The sequence below is a fragment of the Lepus europaeus genome, chromosome 14 (assembly GCF_033115175.1).
Source record: "Lepus europaeus isolate LE1 chromosome 14, mLepTim1.pri, whole genome shotgun sequence".
Classification (NCBI taxonomy): Eukaryota; Metazoa; Chordata; class Mammalia; order Lagomorpha; family Leporidae; genus Lepus; species Lepus europaeus.
In genome coordinates, this window is record NC_084840.1 from 60,828,414 (window position 1) to 60,849,092 (window position 20,679).

General features: G+C 38.8%; 1 protein-coding gene across 2 annotated transcripts in view; it reads right to left on the reverse strand.

Moving 5' to 3' along the window:
- Nucleotides 1–2,869: 2,869 nt before the first annotated feature.
- PLD5 (phospholipase D family member 5) overlaps nt 2,870–20,679 on the reverse strand; it is a 405,904-nt gene continuing 388,094 nt past the window's right edge. For both annotated transcript variants that reach the window (XM_062211388.1, XM_062211389.1), the window contains 3 exons: nt 17,092–17,260; nt 15,135–15,249; nt 2,870–3,983 (listed from right to left, as the gene is read on the reverse strand). In XM_062211388.1, coding sequence (XP_062067372.1) covers nt 3,724–3,983; nt 15,135–15,249; nt 17,092–17,260 — 544 coding nt within the window. In that variant the 3' untranslated portion in view covers nt 2,870–3,723. The remainder of the gene's footprint in view (nt 3,984–15,134; nt 15,250–17,091; nt 17,261–20,679) is intronic.

The following is a 20,679-nucleotide window of genomic DNA, read 5'->3' on the forward strand; positions in this document are numbered from 1 at the left end:
CTCTAGTGCAAGTACAGGCAGTTTGAGACATTCGTAAATATTAAACATGATGGAATGAATTTTAGACATAGGAATGCACACAAATGGTCATGCATGAGGAAACAAAAGGGGGAATTCTAGAGTAGAATTCCTGACACAGATGGGACCTGGTTCTGATCTTATCAAGAAATTGTTAGTCTCTATATTTGTTTTCTCTTGGAATTTAGTTCAATAAAACTTTCTGAAATCAAACAAAAACTAGATTCAATCGAAGTCACTTGAGAATAGCTATAGGCTTGTGGGAAATGAGCTTCTGTCAGTTCCAAGTTTGTTGGGGGACTGTTAACAAACCAGGAATTGCATTAGCAAAACAAATTTTGCAAAGGGTAAGATTAACCATAAATGAGGTCTGACTCATCTCACTAAAATCCAAATCAGATGTGCGACAAACAATAGCATAGACTCAGCCCAAATGGGAAAAGTGGTGCCCAGAGCTACACAGCCTGGAAGTTTTTCCACCAATCTTTTGTTTCTTTGTTGAAGACATTAGTTTTCTTTCTGTATCCTATGGGTTCTTGGAAGTCCATGAAACATCAGTTTACAAGGCTCTTTAAAGACAGTGTACCTCACTTGTGTAATTTTTCATGCATTAAAAGCATGGCATTTGCAGAACATAGATATAATATTATGTCATATTCCACTTCTCTCCAATGGTTTGATAAGCTATGATTCAATTATTTGATATAGTAGTGGCTAGTGACAAGGCCATGAAGACCAAGAGTACTGATATTTGACAGTGCATATCAATGATTTGATTTGAGGGTGAAAAAAGCTATGTGGCTTGGGAAGAGAGTAGACTGCATAAAAATGGTTGCTCATAATGTTTGCAACTGCCAGGCCTATCAGAAATATTCCCATGTAGTACATCACTGTTTAAAATCAACATGAGAATAAATAAGGCACTAGATAAAGTGTTAGCAACACAGAAATCCAAAATAGTTTCAAATTTTGTTTCCCTTTATTCCCTTGGGAAATAGTTCACGTCATGTTTATGGGGGAAAATAGAGATTAGGAGCCACCTTCCTGCTGATAATTTTCGGTATGATCATTCCTCACAGGGTCTTAAAGGGGTTTTGTTTTATGTTCTTTTCCTCTTTCGAATTCTTGGGATATTTGGGAGTGGGAGGAATGGAACTTGGTCATCTATTTGCACAGTCTGAAAGAGAGGAAGGCCACCAGTAGTTGGTTAGATAAATCATCCAGATGGAAGAGAAAGTTCTATGGCATGAAGTGTTTTTTTGGCAGACAAATACCCATTGATGACACTTTGTCCAGCGGTCATTTCCTTGATCGGCACTGCCCCATGGAGCAGTGACCTCGCATCTGCTGCCACCCAGGGTGCCCTGATGAGCTGGTTGGTTCTGTCAATAGGGCTCTGCCTCTGCTGGTGCATGCTAGAAACACGGTTCCTGGACCCATGACAATGGTCATTTTGTGAAGGATGGCAAGCACTTTTCCCTACCACATGTGAAAGATAGTGCTAATGAATGGGCCCCTTAATACCAAGCGTATTACTTGTTCTATTACTATGGACAAATACATCAGACAAACAAAGGATCAACTGCTTTTTCTCCCTTAAGGTGACCTTTTCAAATTCCACCCAGATTGCTTTTTTGTCCATGGGCGAACTTGGTTTGTCTCCACTCTTCCTCTTTTCTTTCTTTTTAAAATCATCACCAAAGCCACCGTTACTTTGCTGGGATGACTGGCAGGATAACAGCTCAAACAAGGATTGGGTTTATGGTAAATATTTATAGAGTTCTAGGGGCTGGCAGTTATTGATGAAGAGTTTGAGAATTCCCCAGTCATAAAAACAGGCTATCCTTAAAAATAGCTTTGTTTCAGCTCTGTTGGCTGACTAAATATCCAGTGAAACAATATTTGGAAACAATAAGAAAGTTACATGATCGCTGGATGACCAACCAGTCATCCGACATTAAGTGAACCCACTGGTAAGATTCCTAGGCTCCCCCTTTACTGTTTAGGCATATTCACAATCAACTCTCTAGAAAGGAAAAAGAATGATTGAGATAGATTATCTTTTTTTCTGAAAAATACATGTACAAGCTGTTTCTAAAAGAATGATTCCCTATCACAATGTCTAATTTTGTGTTATTTATGCCAAAGTAACCCAGTAAAATGTCCCATTGAAATTATAACAATCCAGATTGCCACTGGGGTTTTTGTGTTGCTGTCTGTCTTCTGTCCACGTTCATAATTAGAAGCTGTGGATATGTTTTCCCTTCTGGGTTCTTGGACCTAGTGTTAAGTCTCTCAGTATACCACAAAGATTATTTCAAGAAAAAGAGTATACATTATAATGCTTAGCATTTATATAGGTCTTTTGATTTCAAAACAAGTTATAAATATTTCCTACCATGACAAATCCTTGCGAGGTAGGTGAGTATTACTGTCTCTACATTACCAATAAAAACCAGAGACCAAGGAGTGAGGGACTTGGAGCCACAGTCAGGAGCCACAGGGACAGGGCATCCTGGCCACCTGCTTTGGGCTCTGAACAGGCCATACCTTTCTCTTGTCTCCCACAGTCTCTATTTATGTGGGTTATATATTGTATAGATATAAAACAACAACACACAATGTCATTATATTACAATAATCTAATATTTCTGTTTCTTAGTAAAATATGTTAAGCACAGTATTTAAATTGCATTTCTCTGAAAAGCATTTGGTATATTAAATAGCAGAAGGTATATTAAATAGCTCTATAAACATTTGCTGGCATACTCTTAACAGCATAATGATTCTAAAGAGATTAAAATCCACTGATACATATAGACCTTCCCTTTATAAATACCATAAACTAATCAAAACATGAAAAACTACTTTATTCTCAAAATGCAGACTAAAAGCTTGCTGGATATTAGCAGGTAACTACATAATTTTTCTGAACTTGAGAGAAAGGATACATATTGCTGGCTGTGGTTTGAAAAGACCTATTTGGTAGGGGGAAAATGCAGTTGAAAGTTGAGAAGACTGCTATTTCCACTTTGTATCCATTCTGAAGAATTCAGACATTATCAAAAGACGTTATCTCACTTGGAACTAATGGTGAGGTGAATATAGGGATACTATGTTATAAGGATGTTTTTTGAGAAGAGAATGATGTGAAAAAAACCCTCATGATATTGAAAGAAAATGAAAAAGGAAGTGAAAAGGGTATTGTTCAAGAGTGTTGAAGGCTGGCATGAGATGTAGGCTGGTCATGCTTAGCTGACTGTACAGGCCTTGGTGTTATCAGTCTCTTCTCCAAGGCAAAATCCTCACCTTCCTTCAAAAACCAGCAGTTCTCAGCATGGTGTTAAAGCAAGCACTTACTTCATGCTAGGCTTCCTAAGAACTGACCAGGTGGGTCAACAGAAAAGTTCTGAGACCAGCGAGGGCTAAGAAACATGAATCAAAGTTTTAAAATCTGTATGCATACGTAAAAACTAACTTCTAAGCCAGGATGATATTCTCAGTCTAAAGTAACAAGTACAAAAGTCTTAAATGTAGTGCATACAGAGCTAAGATATTGTCAGATAGATATGACATGTTCAGAGAACATTTTTCATAAGTGTGCTTTTTCCCTAAAAAAAAAAGACATATTAAATTGTTTTTCGCTCCTCAAGTCCTGTAGGTATAAATATGAAATTCAGAGCTGTTAGGTCAGTTTGTTCACTCTCACTGTATGCTCAAGGGCTCCTTCCCACTTGTGTTGTAGCTGGCAGTTTTGTTGGAGGGGGGTTTGAGTTTGAACAAGCTTGAGCAGTTTGGCTGCTTAGTTGGCTGTAAGGTTTTGGCATAAGGGGAGTACCAGTCCCTTTCAAACACATCTTTAAGTTGCTTAATGATGCTTCTGTTGTTCCTCACATCTGCCTGGTTGATAACAAGGCCGGTGCCAGCATTCTGGGTAAAATCATTCCCAACCCAGTCAAAATTTCCTGCAAACAAAGAGACAACAGTGAGGAATTAGGCTCCACTGGGAATAATCTCAGTGTAATGAAATGCAGAGAAGATTCTATTTTAACAAAATCAAAACACCCAGGACTAATGACAGAGAGAGGCTGAATTGTGTTGACAGCTCTAGAAAAAAAATTCAAGAAGCCTTACATATGGCATATTAATATTTGCATAGTATTTTGGCATTTTCTTCAGCTTTGCTGTAGTTGAAACTCAAAACAAGGAATCTGCTGTTCTTTTTTGTAAATGTTATTTCTTATTGACATTCACAAGACACACTAAATACAGCAACATTTAAAATATATAGGAATACACTTTAAAATCCTGTGAATAATTACTACCATCTGAAAGAGACAACATCTAATTCATATATACAAATGAGGGATTCTAATTATAAGCCCAAGAAGCTTTCACATCTAGGAAAAACTGAAGCTAGGGAGGAACACACCTTAACTCAGGACACAAACACTAAGAATCATTTCCCAGGCACGGGAGCAGGCCTCTTGACCCATGAATCAGGGCAGCAGCTGTGAACACAGGCTTTCCTGACTGATGTCTTGGTGTTGCTGGGTTTACTCATTTTCTAGGACTGCTATCACAAAGTAATCACAAATTGGGAGACTTAAACAACTTATTCACAGTTCTGGAAATAAAGTCACACAGTGTGAGTGGGATGGGTTCCTTCTTATTTTTTTCCTCTCTTCCAACGTCTTTTCCTCTGTGTCCCATTTTTTCCTTTTCATAAGAGTATAAGGCCCATCCTAATAGCTTCACATTAACTTTGTCTTTGTCAAGACCCTATCTACAAATCAGGCCACATAATGACATACTCCAGATTAGGACCTCAACGTATAAGTTATTCATTCATTCATTCTCCAAAGAAATTGTTTATTTAATGACTATAAACTTCAGGCATTTCATAAGCAAAACTTTAGGAATACAGTGATTTTCCCTACCACACCCACCTTCCCAGGCATCCTCCTCTTCCCTTTCCCATTCTCCATTAGATCCATTTTCAATTTACTTTATAAACAGAAGGCTAACTCTATACTGAGTAAAGAGTTCAACAATTTGCATGAAATACAAACCAAAAAGAAATTAAAAAAAACCCTGCTACTCAACTGTCCAGACAAGGGCTGTTCAAAGTCATTGCATCTCGAAGTTAATTTGACTTCTTTTTTTAGAAACTTAATTAACTTTAAAGAAACACCCTAGAATGATACCTCTTTTGCAAGCACTTAAACATAACTATAACTAATGAGACATAAAAATATCCTCCACTTAATACATTAAAAGAAAGTAAGTCCTTGAACAAGTTTTATCATTAAGGAAGCACCTAAGAAAACAAGCAATGGAGTTGGCATAACTAAAACTTAGGAGGCATAAGGATATCCTTCACTTAATAAACTACAATGAAATAAATCTTTGAGAACAAGTTTTACTGTTAACTCTCATAACTCTTTGAGGACAGAGGTCCTGCATGGGAAGTTAGTGCACAGTGACTCCTGTTAATTTAACAATTAACACTCTTATGTATGATGTCAGTGATCACCCAAGGCCCTTGATATGAGCTGCCAAGGCTATGGAAGCCTTCTGAATCCACTGACTCCTTCAGTATTTAGAGAAAAGTACATCCTTCTTTATGACCACTTCTTTACACTGAGGTCTCATCCAGAGAGATCCTTCATGTAGAACATTTTTTGCCACAGTGTCCTAGCTATCCAGGCCTGAAATGTTCTCACAGGCTTTTCAATCAGACCAGAATGTCTTAAGGGATGATTCTGAGGTCAGAGTGCTACTTAAAGTGATTGTCATTCTATGAGTAGGCTGTATGGACTGTTTCCCAGGTTGGAGCATTCACTCCTTTTTAATTCTATCTATTATTATCACCACTTAATCCTATATATATGATCACTTTAATACTCAATCCTATACACATGATCACTTTAATATTTAATCCTATGCACATGATCATTTTAACACCTTAAAATGGTATTTTTACCACCAGCTTAAGGGAATTTGTGATTGCATGGCAAATTTTTAAATTGTACCCTTAGAAATAAGTCTTTAGGAATGTATGCAGAACTATACAATTTACAGTTACAAACTTCATACACTTCATACAACTTTAGGAACATGGTTCCCATGGTGCCCACCCTCCCACCTATACTCCCAACCTTTTTCCTCTTCTCTTATTCCCACTTTTATTTTTTTTTTTACTAAGATCTATTTTCAATTAACTTCAGATTAACTATGTTAAGAGTTCAACAAACAGTACAAAAATGTTCCTCAACAGTCAAGACAAGGGTTTTTCAAGTCATTCCTTGTCAAAGTGTCAATTTCACTTCTATAGATTGCCTTTTAGGTGCTCTATTATCATAGATCAAGGAGACCATCTGGTAATAAGATTCATCCATTTTGTTGCAAATGTCCAGATTTTTTTTTTTTTTTTTTACTGATGTGTAGCATTCCATGATGTATATATCCTGTAAATTTCTTTATCCAGTCTGGAGTTTATGGGCATTTAGGTTGATTCCATGTCTTAGCCATAGTGAACTGAGTTGCAGTAAACATGTGGGTGCCTTGAGGTATGTCTTGAAATCTGGTATTGTGATGCCTCTGGCTTTGTTATTGTTGTATAAGGTTGCTTTAGCAGGGCCAGTGCCATAGTGCAATCCGTTAATCCTCTGCCTGTGGTGCTAGCATCCCATATAGGCACCAGTTCTAGTCCCGGCTGCCCTTCTTCCAGTCCAGCTCTCTGATATGGCCTGGGAAAGCAATAGAAGATGGCCTAAGACCTTGTGCCCCTGCACTCATGTGGGAGACCAGGAAGAAGTGCCTGGCTCCTGATCAGTGCAGCGCTGGCCACTGCAGCCATTTGGGGAGGGAGCCAACCAAACGAAGACCGTTCTCTCTGTCTCTCCCTCTCACTGTCTGTAACTAACTCAAAATAAAATCGTAAAAAAAGTTTGCTTTAGCTATTCGAGTTTTCCTGTGTTTCCATATGAATTTCAGCAGCATCATCTATATCTGAGAAGAGTGTCCTTGGTATTTTGATTGGCATTACAATGAATCTGTAAATTGCTTTTGGAAGTATGGGCATTTTGATGATCTTGATTCTTACAATCCAGGAATATGGAATATTTTTCCATCTTTTTGTATCTTTTATTTCTTTAATGTTTTATGATTCTCATTGTAGAAATCTTTGCCATCCTTGGTTAAATTTATTCCAAGCATTTGACTTTTTTTGTTAGCTATTGTGAATGGGACTTATCTTCAAAGTTCTTTCTAAGCTATGGCTTTGTCTGTGTATTCAAAGGTTGTTGATTGTTGTGTATTGACTTTATATCCTGCTACTTTACCAAACTCTTTCATGAGTTCCATTAGTTTCCTATTGGAGTCTTTTGAATCCCCTATATATAGAATCATGTCATCTGCAAATAGTGTGTTGTCAATTTTTACTTCTCAAAAAACCAGTTTTTTTGCTGCTCTTTTGTATTTTTTTTCAATTATGCTTATTTATTCTCTAATTTTAATTATTTCTTCTCTTCTGCTAGTTTTGGGTTTGATTTGCTGTTATTTTTCTAGGTCCTTGAGATGCACTGATAGCTCACTTGGTATGTTTCCAATTTCTTGAAGTAACAATTGCTACAAACTTTCCTCTTAACATTGCTTTTTGCCGTGTAAGTTTTGATGTTATACTGCCATTTAATTCATTTCCAGAAATTCTATGATTTCTCTTTTGATTTCTCCAATTACCCACTGTTCATGCAGAAGCATATTTTTCAGTCTCCATGTATTTATATATGTTCTAGAGATTCCTGAATTGCTGATACCCAGCTTCATTGCGTTGTGGTATGAGAAGCTGCATGGTATGGCTTCTAATTTTTTGAATTTGCTTAGACTTATTTTGTGGCCTAGCATGTAGTCTATCCTATAGAAAGTTCCATGCACTGATGAGAAGAATGTGTATTCTGCAGCTATATGATGGAAAGTTCTGAATATACATGTTAGGTCCATTTGGTCTATAGTGTTGATTAACTCTCCTGTTTCCCTGCTGATTTTCTGTCTGGTTGATCTGTCCATTGCTCAAAGTGGGGTATTGAAGTCCTATAGTACTGTTGTATTTGAGTCAATTCTCTTTAGATCCTGTAACATTTCTTTTAAATAGCCATGTGTCATGTAATTAGGTGCATACACGTTTATAATAGTTACATCTTCCTGTTGATCTCTTAATCATTATTAAGTTTTTTTTTTTGTGTGTTAAAGTCTCTTTTGTCTGATAGAAGGATGGCTACTCCAGCTCTTTTTTGGTTTTTGCTGGCATGGAACATTTTTCTATTTTTTGACTTTCAGTCTGCATGCATCTTTGTTGGTGAGATGTGTTTCTTGTAGGCAGCAAATAGATAGGTTTTGTTTTTTAGTTCATTCAGCCAGTCTGTTTCTTTTACCTAGAGAGTTGATGCTATTTGCATACAAGGTGACTACTGATAAGTAAAAACTTTGCTCTGCCATTTTTCCATAAATATTCCTATTTTTTACCTTGGATTTCCTTTGTACTTTTATTGGGAGATTTTTTGCCTTCACCTTCCTTCATAGTGATATCCATGTTTCTGTGTTTGAGTGTAGCACATCCTTAAGAATCTTTTGCAAGACTGGCTGGGTAATGAAAAATTATTTCAATTTCTGTTATGGAAGGTCTTTATTTCACCTTTGTTCATAAATGAAGACTTTGCAGGCTACAGTATTCTGGATTACAGAAAAAAAAGAGGTACAGCAGGTTAAAGTCCTGGCTTGAAGCGCTGGCATCTCACATAGGCGCCAGTTCTGGTCCCAACTGTTCCACTTCCAATCCAGCTCTCTGCTATTGCCTGGAAAGCAGTAGAAGATGGCCCAAATCCTTTGTCTCCTGCACCCATGTGGGAGACCTGGAGGAAGCTCCTAGTTCCTGCCTTCGGATCAGCTCAGCTCTGGCTGTTGCAGCCATTTGGGAAGTGAACCAGCAGATGGAAGACCTTTCTCCCTGTCTCTACCTCTCTCTGTAACTCTTTCAAATAAATAAAATAAATCTTTTATAAAAAAAAAGACATGGGGCCAGTGCTGCGGCTCAATAGGCTAACCCTCCGCCTTGCGGTGCCAGCACACTGGGTTCTAGTCCTTCGGGTCGCCAGATTCTGTCCTGGTTGCTCCTCTTCCAGGCCAGCTCTGTGCTATGGCCCAGGAGTGCAGTGGAGGATGGCGCAAGTGCTTGGGCCCTGCACCCCATGGGAGACCAGGAGAAGCACCTGACTCCTGCCTTTGGATCAGCGCAGTGCGCCGGCCGCAGCGGCCATTGGAGGGTGAAACAATGGCAAAAGGAAGACCTTTCTCTGTCTCTCTCTCACTGTCCACTCTGCCTGTCAAAAAAAAAAAAAAAAAGACTTGGATATATCTCACCATTCTCTCCTATCCTGTAGGGTTTCTGATGAGAAATCTGCTATGAGTCTAATTGCAGATCCTCTGTAAGTAATTTGGCATTTCTCTCATGCACATTTTAAAATCTTCTATTTATGTTTTACTGTGGTGAGTTTGATTACAATGTTTCATGGCAAGGATCTTTTCTGGTCATGTCTATTAGGAGTTCATTGGCTTCCTGTACTTAGATGTCCCTTTCTTTCTCCAAACCAGGGAAGTTTTCTGCTATTTTACTAAACAGGCCTTCTAACCTTTCTCTCTGTCCATGCCTTCAGTAACTCCTAGGACCCATATGTTGGGTCATTTGATAGTAGCCTGTAGATTCCCAACAGAGCTTTTTATTTTTCTATTTTCTTTTTCTTGTGTTTGGTCTGATTGTATAATTTCCTGCACTTTGTCTTCTAAGTCAGATAGCCTTTATTCTGCTTTACTGATTCTGTTAGGGCTATCCACTGCATTTTTATTTACTCTACTGAAATTTTCATTTCTAATATTTCATTGATTTCCCTTTAAGATCTAAATTTCATAGGAGAAATCTTTCACGTCACATATAGATTTCATTTGCTTCTGATTACTTCTAAGTAATCCTATGATCAATTTTTTGAATTCTATTTATGGCATTTCTTCAATCTCATCAGCACAGTATAGTAATGAAGTATTGTGTTATGTGGGAGTGTTACATTGTCGTCCTTATTTTTGTTTCTTGAATTGGTGTGTTTATTATTTGGCATTTGTAGAGATTGTCATTGGTTTCTTCTATGTTTTTTCACTGTGAAAGCTTTTGTCTTTGGAGTATGCTTCTGTGGATTAGTGAAGTGTCTAATTTTTCAGTGCATACTGAGAGGCATGTGGTAGGTGTGGCCAGAGAGCTCTGTTCAGTGCTCCAAGGTGAAGGGAGTGTCCAAGGTGACACCCCCATTGGGAATGGTGAATCTTTTTTTTTCTTTTTAAAATCAGAGGCCAGGTTTCTTCTGTTGGTATAGATAGCTCACTTCCTCTCCTCAACAAGACCAATGCCTGGGCGCTAGCCCCCGTGGGTATAATCTTCATCAGAATTGCCGCAGAACCACACAAAGGATCTTTGAAGTTCTCAGTGTAAACACAGATTCTGTAGCAATGTCCCACGCCAGGGAATCAAGGAGCCCTGAGCGTGTGTAGCCTCCTACAATGACAGCCCAAAGTCCCAGCACACACGCCTCCCAAAGTCATGAGCACCTAGCTCCCTGCCAGTTCTCCCCACCAGACTCTGGTGTCTCCACTTGGTCACTGGACGTGGATATGAACCGGCACAGCTCTTATGTATATCCAAAATGGTGCCCACTCTATCGGCTTGTTACAGGATGCCATTGCAGGGTGATTGGGGAGAGAGAAATGTGCCCCCTCCCATTTTTTTCTCAATTCTCTCCAGGCTCTTCCTACAGCTTATCACTGGTGGCTTGGGCTCTTGCAGACTGATCTTACCTCACTCTCCAAAGCTGGTGCAGAGGCTCCTGGTCGCTGGGGTCCTGTATTGTGCATGTAGGTGCACACATTGTTGTGCACACATAGTTCCACATGTCCCTCTAATTTTCATATAGTTTCCTCCACCATTTTCTCCCTAACTCTTCCCTGAGACTGCACTCTACTTTTTAAACTATCTTCTCCTAGGCTGTAACAGTAAGCTCCATCCCTACTCCACCATCTTAATCCCTCAAGTTGTTCCTCAGCATATGAGTTTTAAGGGGACATAATTCAGCTATGTCAGGTATTCATTCTTGGAGTTGCCCCAGAATAGGCTGATAATGTCTATTGCTATACACGTGTAGCCCATCTTCGAGATGGCAGCTAAGAAAGGACTGGACTACCCATTACTCTTACATACATCTCTGGTATCCAACAAAGAGTGTTCCTGAGAAAGAGAACAATGGTTTCTCCCCTGAGGCCACACAACCATTTATTTTTATAATTTACTGAGTGCTTAAAGTCTACAGGTACAATGTTAGGGGTTTTGAATATGAAATAAAATGACTGTCCCTGCCTTCAAGGAGTTCAGGAAGGAAATAAAATGTGTAGGATATAAAACATACATGATAGTCTAAGAGGTGGATTTACACAATGCCATGAGGGAAGGAGAGAAGGAATTTCTCTCTGGTTCAAAATGTAAGGAAAGGAGCATTCCACTGAGTAATGAGAGAGTCATAGAAATTTGATTAGGAAAATGAGAGCCACACCCTCAAGGGGAGGGTGACTTCTTGAGGACACACAATGTGGCTGGGATATTGAAACATGAAGGGGAGGAGTGAGGGATGAAGTTGGAATATATGAGACTTTGAGAGTAGAGAAAGTATCATTTGTTAAGTTCCTGCTATGAGCAAACCACTATAGCTTGCGTTTGTGTCATCATTTCATATGGTTGGTAGGATTTACCTCCACCTTACAGATTAGGATTAGGAGGTCAAAGAGGTGAACACTAATCATAGAGGACTCAGATCTCAGACTCTATGAAGTATATACAATACTATAAACCAATATGTATTCTCACTGAACAATTCTGAGCCAGGTCAAGAATGAAAAAGTTATTTTATAAAGTACCACCAGCCCGTCTGTTCTAAGCTCCAAGTTTTGTTCTCTTTCAATAAGAGCTGGTTCCATAAAGGGAACTGAAGACTTTCTAAGTGTATACCCTCTTTGCATATTTGAAGATGGTTCCTTTGTCTCTCATCCTATTCTTAAATTTATTTCTCACAGTTTAAGAATACCAAGTTATTAAGTCAGATTTGTCAGCACACAGAATGATCTCCCCCTATTACCTTCCTCTGCTAATAAACATCACAATGGTGCTGTCAGCAGCTTCATAAAAGGCATACATTTGGATGATTTTTTTTTTTTGCTATAAATTAGTGAATCATCTATCAAGTAACACATAATATTTTCAGGTCTCTACACACTGTTTTTTTTCCTTCAATACATTGGATAGAGCCAAGGTCCAGCACCTTGTGATGCTTTCACATGCATACACAGTAATTTCTACACCAGTGTGATCCAGTGTTTCCATAATGGTTTGGGTAAACATCAAAATCACATATATGCTTCAAAAATTTTTAACTGGGATGCAGCATCAGCTGCCCCCCCCCCCCCAAAAAAAAAATGCATGTTGAGACCCTAGTTGCCAGATCTGTGGTATGATTCAAAGGAACATTCTGGTGAGTGTGCAAGACCTTGCTGGGAAGCTATATGAGAGTGCTGAGTGTGTTCATTCCCTACCATATCCTCACCTCCCATCAGCCAAGTTTGAGGCACTTGACTCAAATATATTCCGGAGAATTCAAAAAATCAGAGAGAGAACACTTTTTGCAGATCCTTCTGTAAGTCTTGTGAAAACTTAATGGAGCTGTAATTCCATGATATGTCCAGTGTAGATTTTCTTAATTTTGTATTCCCAGCAAGTGTATGAGTGACAACTTGGGGGATTTCCAGAACATGCTGATAATTATTTAAATTATCACTGAATTTTCTCTTAGTAGTCTCTGAATTTATGTGAATGGAATTATAGTTTCGGTGGTTGATGTTGTGGGATTTGTTTTGCTAAAATGTTATGTGAAACATATACTCAGTTAAAGAAGTATTATGTATGGCCAATGAAGGAAAGGAGCAAGTAAGCAATCTTTACAATGAAACTAGATGGGGACAGTGGTTATAACCCCCATACCACTATCAAAGAGTTGTTGCTATTATTTTCCTTTTACAGATAGATCAACAATGGTTAAAGAGATTAAATAACTTTCTACTATCCTCCAGCTTTTAACTCTCAATGCTGGAATTCACAGATAGATTACACTCACACACCTTACTTTAAACCAACAAAAAGCTAGAATTGAGTCTTTAAACTCTTCTATTTCTGAAACCTGATCCATCTCCGCATTTCTCAATAATTGAATCAAAAGCTTTCCCTTTTTATTAAATGATTTTGAGGGTTTTTTTTTTTGACACTTGCTTAAATAAAAGCTGATTTCATTCTATTAACTCCGACCTGTTAAACATGAAAAAATCCAAATAATCACATTTTGAGATACTGAGACAAACAACAGGAGTTAAATAATATTCTCAGATTCCAGAGAAACTAGAATGCCATTTTAAAATCACTTCAGTACTCAATGTTAATATGGTACTATAGCCATTAAAGATGAGAAAAGATGGAACATCTTCACACTGGGCTGGCAGGTACTAACTCTCCAAATGGCTAACAGCAGTGGCTAGGTTCCCTGTATCCTAGTGCTAGCCTCTTCCCCTTAATGTCCGTATGGCCTGATCATTTCATATCTGTGGCTTCAACTTTAAACTGCAGATAACAGAAGCTGCCCTCCCTCTTGACAATGTTGCTAAAATAATAAAAAGATAAATCAAGTACTGTACAAAATTAAAAGGGTATAGTTCTTACTCATTCACTGAATTTGAGATTGAAAAATTCAGAAATTCCATATATCGGCACTTCAGAAGCATATATTTTCTGCTTTTTAGGTTGCCATTTCATGTGTGCTACACAGTAACCATACTGCTAATTTTGAATGGCATGTGCCTTCTTTTTACAGATAATTTAAACTCTTCCTATGAGTTATGACCATTTAAGGTGTTGCCTTGAATTCACAGACATCATGGAATGTTGGAACAGATTTGATACAAAAGTAATTCCACCAATACATAATGGTTTCTGCTTCTGGAGCTGTATTACCTATAGAATGGTAGCTGGCAATCATCAGGTATCATCTATGTTCCAGGTACTTTGCATATATTATGCCATTTAAATTTCATCCAATGAAGTAGAAATTATAAATTCCATTATGCAGATGAGGAAACTGAAATTTTAGAGTGTTCAAGTAAATTGTCCCAAAGTAAGACATTGAGGAAACTGCAGAGGTGGGCTCATTGCCTGGGTAATGTTAGTTATGGTACTGAAGGTCTCCAATGCTTGCCTCCCAGGACTCATAAAAGACTGGCATGGTTCTTTTTTATTTTTTATTTTTGACAGGCAGAGTGGACAGTGAGAGAGAGACAGAGAGAAAGGTCTTCCTTTTTGCCATTGGTTCACCCTCCAATGGCCGCCGTGGTAGGTGCGCTGCGGCCGGCACACCGCGCTGAACCGATGGCAGGAGCCAGGTGCTTATCCTGGTCTCTCATGGGGTGCAGGGCCCAAGGACTTGGGCCATCCTCCACTGCACTCCCTGGCCACAGCAGAGAGCTGGCCTGGAAGAGGGGCAACCGGGACAGGATTGGTGCCCCGACCGGGACTAGAACCCGGTGTGCCGGCGCCGCAAGGCGGAGGATTAGCCTAGTGAGCCGCGGCGCTGGCCTTGGCATGGTTCTGTGGGCAAGGGAGTGAGCACCATGCTGGTTCCAGCACCAGGACTTTGTGAATCATTGACCTCCTCACCTATAAATGAGGACAGTGGCCCAAAGAATTTCTGCAAAACATTGCTGAGAACATACCTCCTTATGGTTTCCTAGAATGAGTTAGGTCATAGAGGAGATGATGTTTGGCTAAAGAGCTCCTTTCCCTACTCCTCCTGTTGACTGACCTCCAGGTCTTGCCATCAGCCAAGGGTCCCAAGGCTCTGCTCCCTCACCCCAGGGTACCACAGGGCACAGCTGGATGACCACTGCCTGCGTCATCCCCTAAGGAAGTCTCCCGCTTTGACACTTACCAATATAAGCTGCTCCATCTGTTACCATGTATTTGTTGCGATTTAATTTAGGAAAGGTGTGATTCTTTTGTTCCTTTGCAGCACAGGCATTTTCTCTTTCCAGATCAAAAAATTTCTGTAAGAAAAAAAAAAAAAAAAAGAAGGTGAATAAAGCATGTTTCTGGTCTTGTTCAAGAGCACAAAAGAGTGTATTATCCAAATATCAACAATAGACCTCCTACTGGGTTATTAAAAACCATAATCTTGTTGCTTTGTATAAAGGAAGCTATTTTTTTTGTTCTTAAATGTATATAGGAACAAAAGAGAAAATTAGCATGCTCAACTAAATCTCTAATCAACAGTTTTAAGCTACAAAATGGACAAAAAATTCAGTCTTTCAACAAGATGAGAGTCAGAAGCTTGTTTAATTCTCATTGTCCTATTCATTAGGGTGCACTGGCATTTACTGCATGCCTCAGGGTGCTTCTGCCAAGCATGCCAATGAACTGAACAAATATTCTTACATGTTGCATAGTTTATATCAATGAATAGTTAAATAAATTCGGGATTTGCAAAGATCGAAAGAGATTTTGCCACCAGAACAAATCTTTTCTATCTAAACACTTAAGGCTACAGCTCTTTTAATAGATTTCTATTAATCCTAACTTCAACTTTTATAACCTCCAAAGTAGCATTTCAGTTCTCCCAAGGCCAGGGATGAGGGATTCAAGAGATGGATTGCTGAGAGCAGGAGTGGTCAGGCTAGGCTTCTAAACCTGCTAAGTGCTTAGATGAAGCTTCCAAAGTGAAGCTTATGGGTCTCCAATTACTGATTTCACAGGAAGAAACCAGTCAATGGTGGAGGTCTCAGGTCTTCTCCATGTTGGAAAATGTTGAGCATTTTCAGAACTGCCTGGAATCTTTCCAGAATGAATTGTGGCATCATATGTGCTCAAAAAGATATAATTTATATTTTTAAAAGTACAAAGTGCTCCAATTTGATTTCAGAAAGTACTGAGAGTTGGTCTTTACCTTCTCTCCAGGTTAGAGGTGGGACAATAAACTAGATGATCAGTAAGGAAACTGCTTGTCCCTAAATTCTGAATTTTAGTAAAACTTTTGAGATCCATGGTGCACAGACCAAAGTCCACTACTGAAGACATGTCTATTCCTCAGCCGGAGGACCACTCTTCTATGGCCACATTATCATGCTTTTGGGGGAATTCTAGCTGATTCATCTTATATCCTTACTTCCTGCCTTCTGAAAGACTGCATCGGTTTGTGGGCTCTTTATTTTAAAAGCATTTACTGGGTAAGTCAATTTAAAGTTAAAACTTCATGAGATTATAGGGGTAGTGATGGTGTCATCACTCAAAAACACTAGTCACATCATTTGGACATTCTCTTGTAACACATGTCCACATATTTGACTGTTTCCTTTACAAAAAGGTACTCCAATAGGGGTGGGTATTTAGCTTAGCTGTTAGGATTCTGTTTAGAATGTCCACATCCTATGTTGGAATGCCTGGTTCAAATCCTGGGTTTGAGTCTTGGCTGGTCTACCCCCGATTCCAGTTTCCTACTAACCCACATTTGGGAGGCAGCAGGTGATGGCGCAAGTAGTTGAGTTCCTGGAACAAGTACAGGGACTCAGACTAGGGGACCATTGGGCTGGGGGCACCTGTGCTGGTACATGTCCAGTGTTTTTTACACACAAGAATAGATTATTTAGAGTTAAAATGAAATGGAAAGGATGCAACAGAAAGTTTGTGTGAAAAGGGCTAGTGGGCATTGGGAAACTTGGGTTCCAATCTCCTTTTCTGTGTATGATTGTTGAAAAATTAAACTACCTTTTGAAGTATCTTTCATTCCCAAAGATTATTATCCTGGCTTGTACTGGAAGTTTACATGTCTGTGTATGCTTACAGTTTTCGTAGACATGCAAGGAGTATGAATTCTTTTATTCAATAGTACTTACAACTTTCAAACTACAGTTGGCTATTTCAGTGCAAATAGCTTTAAGAGATGAAATAAAGTTAAATGTGAGGGGATCAGTTTTCTTCCAGAAGCTTATAAGGAGTCGAACTTTAACGCTTCGTAAAACTAATGCTTCTCTTATTTTTCCATCCAAGTCGGGCCAGTATGTCCTGAAGAAATAATATCCATGTAGATAAACATAAATAAAATACGTTATCTTTAGGAAAGATATTCACAAGATGACAGATAACATTTCTGTTACTCTGATCATTATTTTATTCTGTAATAGACACGGGGATTTCAAAAGTTCATGGTACAAAAATTTTTTGGGTACAAAAATCTTGACATTTATGCAATTTTTTTACAATATGAATTTTCCAGGAACTTTTAGAAGACCCCTTAAATAAGTAAACTTGCAGGGAAGGTTGAAAAACCATGTGTGTCTTGAGTTAGACATCAGAGATGATGCTTTACTGGCACTTGCCACAGCCTAAAATGAGATCTTCAATCACTAGAGTCTTGCATTGTGTAGGCCTGGTCTGTGTGGACAGACGGGCAACTACCATGAGTCACTCTCACCACATCTCCAACTTTATTCAGGCATCACTCCATATGAATCACCTTTCCAAAGGAACTCTTCCAGTCTCCAATGCCACTTATGCCTCTCATCTTTAGTAACAGACTCCCTCCCCAGCCCCTGCAATGAACTTGGCTCTGCCTATATGAGCTTTTTCAGACTGTTCTTGGTGTTGTCTGTCCTGACCGTGCCTCACATGACTCCACTATCTCCTGCCTTTCCCACTGGACACTTGGAGTCCTCCGCCAGGCACACAGCTTCTCCTGTGGGCTCAGCCTCCTCCCAGAATCCTTAGTGCTCTGCAGTAACCACAGCCTAAGGCCACAATTTCTCCTCAACTCCTGGCATATATCTTCCACCACAGCGTAGCCACTCGGTTTACAATCGGGGGACACCCTACGCTTCCCTTCCCCTAAAAAAACAATACCATTTCCAGAATGGTCACTTAATTTCTCACTATAAAAGAAAACAAGAAACCCTTTCCTGTCATAAGGTCTATGCCTTAAGTGACTCAACCTGATGTCCCATTTGTCAGCTTTCTGTTCCCTCATTGAAATCTTACCCCAATCCTGGGCCAATCCAATGCTTAGACTGATGATCTATTATTCTATTGATTATTCAAAACCTTACTCAGTCGTAATCATTGCACTCCGAAGGTCTCCCCTTTGTATCTGACCCCCCTACCCTCCATGTCCCCAATCTCTCAATCACATTAAATCTGCTCTTTTACCTCTTGCAAGCTGCCAGCTCACCATCCCTCACCCTGTGCCTGCTCCTTCTATCGATCACTTGAAGAATACTTGCCCCTCTACTTTCCTCTCACTTGTGGACAAGCCTAAACCCTGGATCTTTGTCTATTTCTGTAAAGCTAAGGACTTCTGTGAAAAATCATCTCAAGCTTGTGCTCGAAATTGTTTTTTCTGCCTCCAGTCTTATAGTGTCGAGTACATCCTCCAAGACCATGAAAGCACCCCATCTAAACGCCAGTATGGTCATCTTACTACCTTTGATTAAAAATAATGGAGGCTCTACAAAGTCATAAGGCCCCCCGGAGGTCAGGCTCCCAGGTCCTGTTCTGTGCCCCCTTTCCAATTTGATCTCTCACTACCTTACCTTAGGCTCTGTGATCAAGCTCGGAAACTGCCAGCCTGCTTTTCTCCATTTTAACTTTGTTCATGCTGTTCTTTCTACATGGAGAGTCGCCTTTCTCACCCTTTGCTAATTAATTCCTGAGTATTTTGAAGCATCATTCAGGTGGCATCTCCAATAAGCTTCCTCTAATCCTGAAACTGCCAGAGATGCCCTTTCACTGAGCATCTGTAATATCCTGCACATACACATATGTTCCATTCATAGCACTATGTTCTAATAACCTATTCTGTGTCTGTCCATTCCTGTTTGATGGAGCTCTTAAAACATATACTTTAATATGTAATGCACAGTGCTCAATCAATATGTGTTGATTGAATACATAAGTCAATAATACCAATCCCTTATCCTTAAGGGATATGTTCCAAAGTCCTTAATATATGTCTGAAGCCAATGACAGCACCTAACTCTATAATACTACATTTGTTCCTTTACATACATATCTGTGATAATGTCTTATAATACCTAATTTATAAACCAAACTTTAATGATAAAGGCTAATAAATAAGATAAAGTAATTATAAGAATATGTTGTATTAAAGTTATTTAAAGCATGAATTATTTGTTCCTGGAATTTTCCACTTCAGATTTTTGGAGCACAGTTGATGAATGGTCATTGAAACTGCAGAAGGCAAATTTGCAAGTGGTGATGGTAGGGGACCACTACGACTCAAAGACTAATCAGGCTGTAGTTTTCTTAGTTCTTCAGATATTTCTGGGTTTCCTTCTGAAAGATATGCTTCATGTGACTGAAGAAATAAATAATGAACAACCCCAAACTGAGACCTAAATAATTAAGTGAATGGCTCAAAGAAAGAGAGCTTGATTGCTACTTCAGGAAAAAGTGAAATAGGGGTATCTGATTGTTTTTTTTTTTTTACTGCAGCATTTGTTTAGTTATACACCATTGTTCCATTCATGTCCTACTATCTTGGAAAGCAGAAGTTAATTCTAAAACTCTTGCTGTACGCATAATAGTGTACTTTTACATGCTGTCAATAATTTCTAAATTTGGAGTGTGTGGGCTTTTTCATTTGGCTATCTACAGTGTGTAGACTAAAAGTTAAATCTGTAAGATATTAATTAATTCCAGTAACACACTGAAATTTGGTAGTAGTTACATGTCTATTAAAGTTGAATTCACTCCTGAAAAGCTTTTCCAGGACTATTGAGATGAGTCATCAGTTTGGTTTAAAAAATGTTCCATTCATAGAATTGAGAATTTAATCGTAACCTGGATGTTTGAACCATTAATATGTTCTGCTGATGACTTTTCATTTAGCAAACTAAATAGATTTACAGGTTTGAAATTTAAAGAATACAATAAAAGAAATTCTCTTTGAGTGCATCTTAATGATAGACTAATAACCAAAATACAAAAAATAAAAATCCCCAGGTTGAGTTGCCACCAGTATTTAACATTATTTATCTTTAACTTTTAATTTCTAAGATATTTTAGATTCTTCATGATAACCCTGTTTTCCTTGACCATAAAAAATATCAACTTTGTTCATGGAACTCCATGGAACAAGAGTTTTGCCAATCCTGAGAAATCATTGTCCCAGCCTTTATTCTTCTGAATACGAGAAAGACAGCAAAACCTCTTTTGTTTCAAAAGCTTCCTAACCTGAAGCTGAAGCCCAACACTAAACCTAATACCAAGCAAACAACAAAATGAGAAAAATAAAAAAGGAGGGATAGAAAAAAAAATAACCGTGTGGAGGAAAAATCCAGAAGTGCTCAAAGGATGTACAATATTTATAGTGGAAAGCATGTTAACAGTGTGTATCTTGCAGCTTAAAAATGCTTTTCTACTGACTGTCATCAGAGGCAATCACTTTCTGGGAAAAACACTCTCTTTGC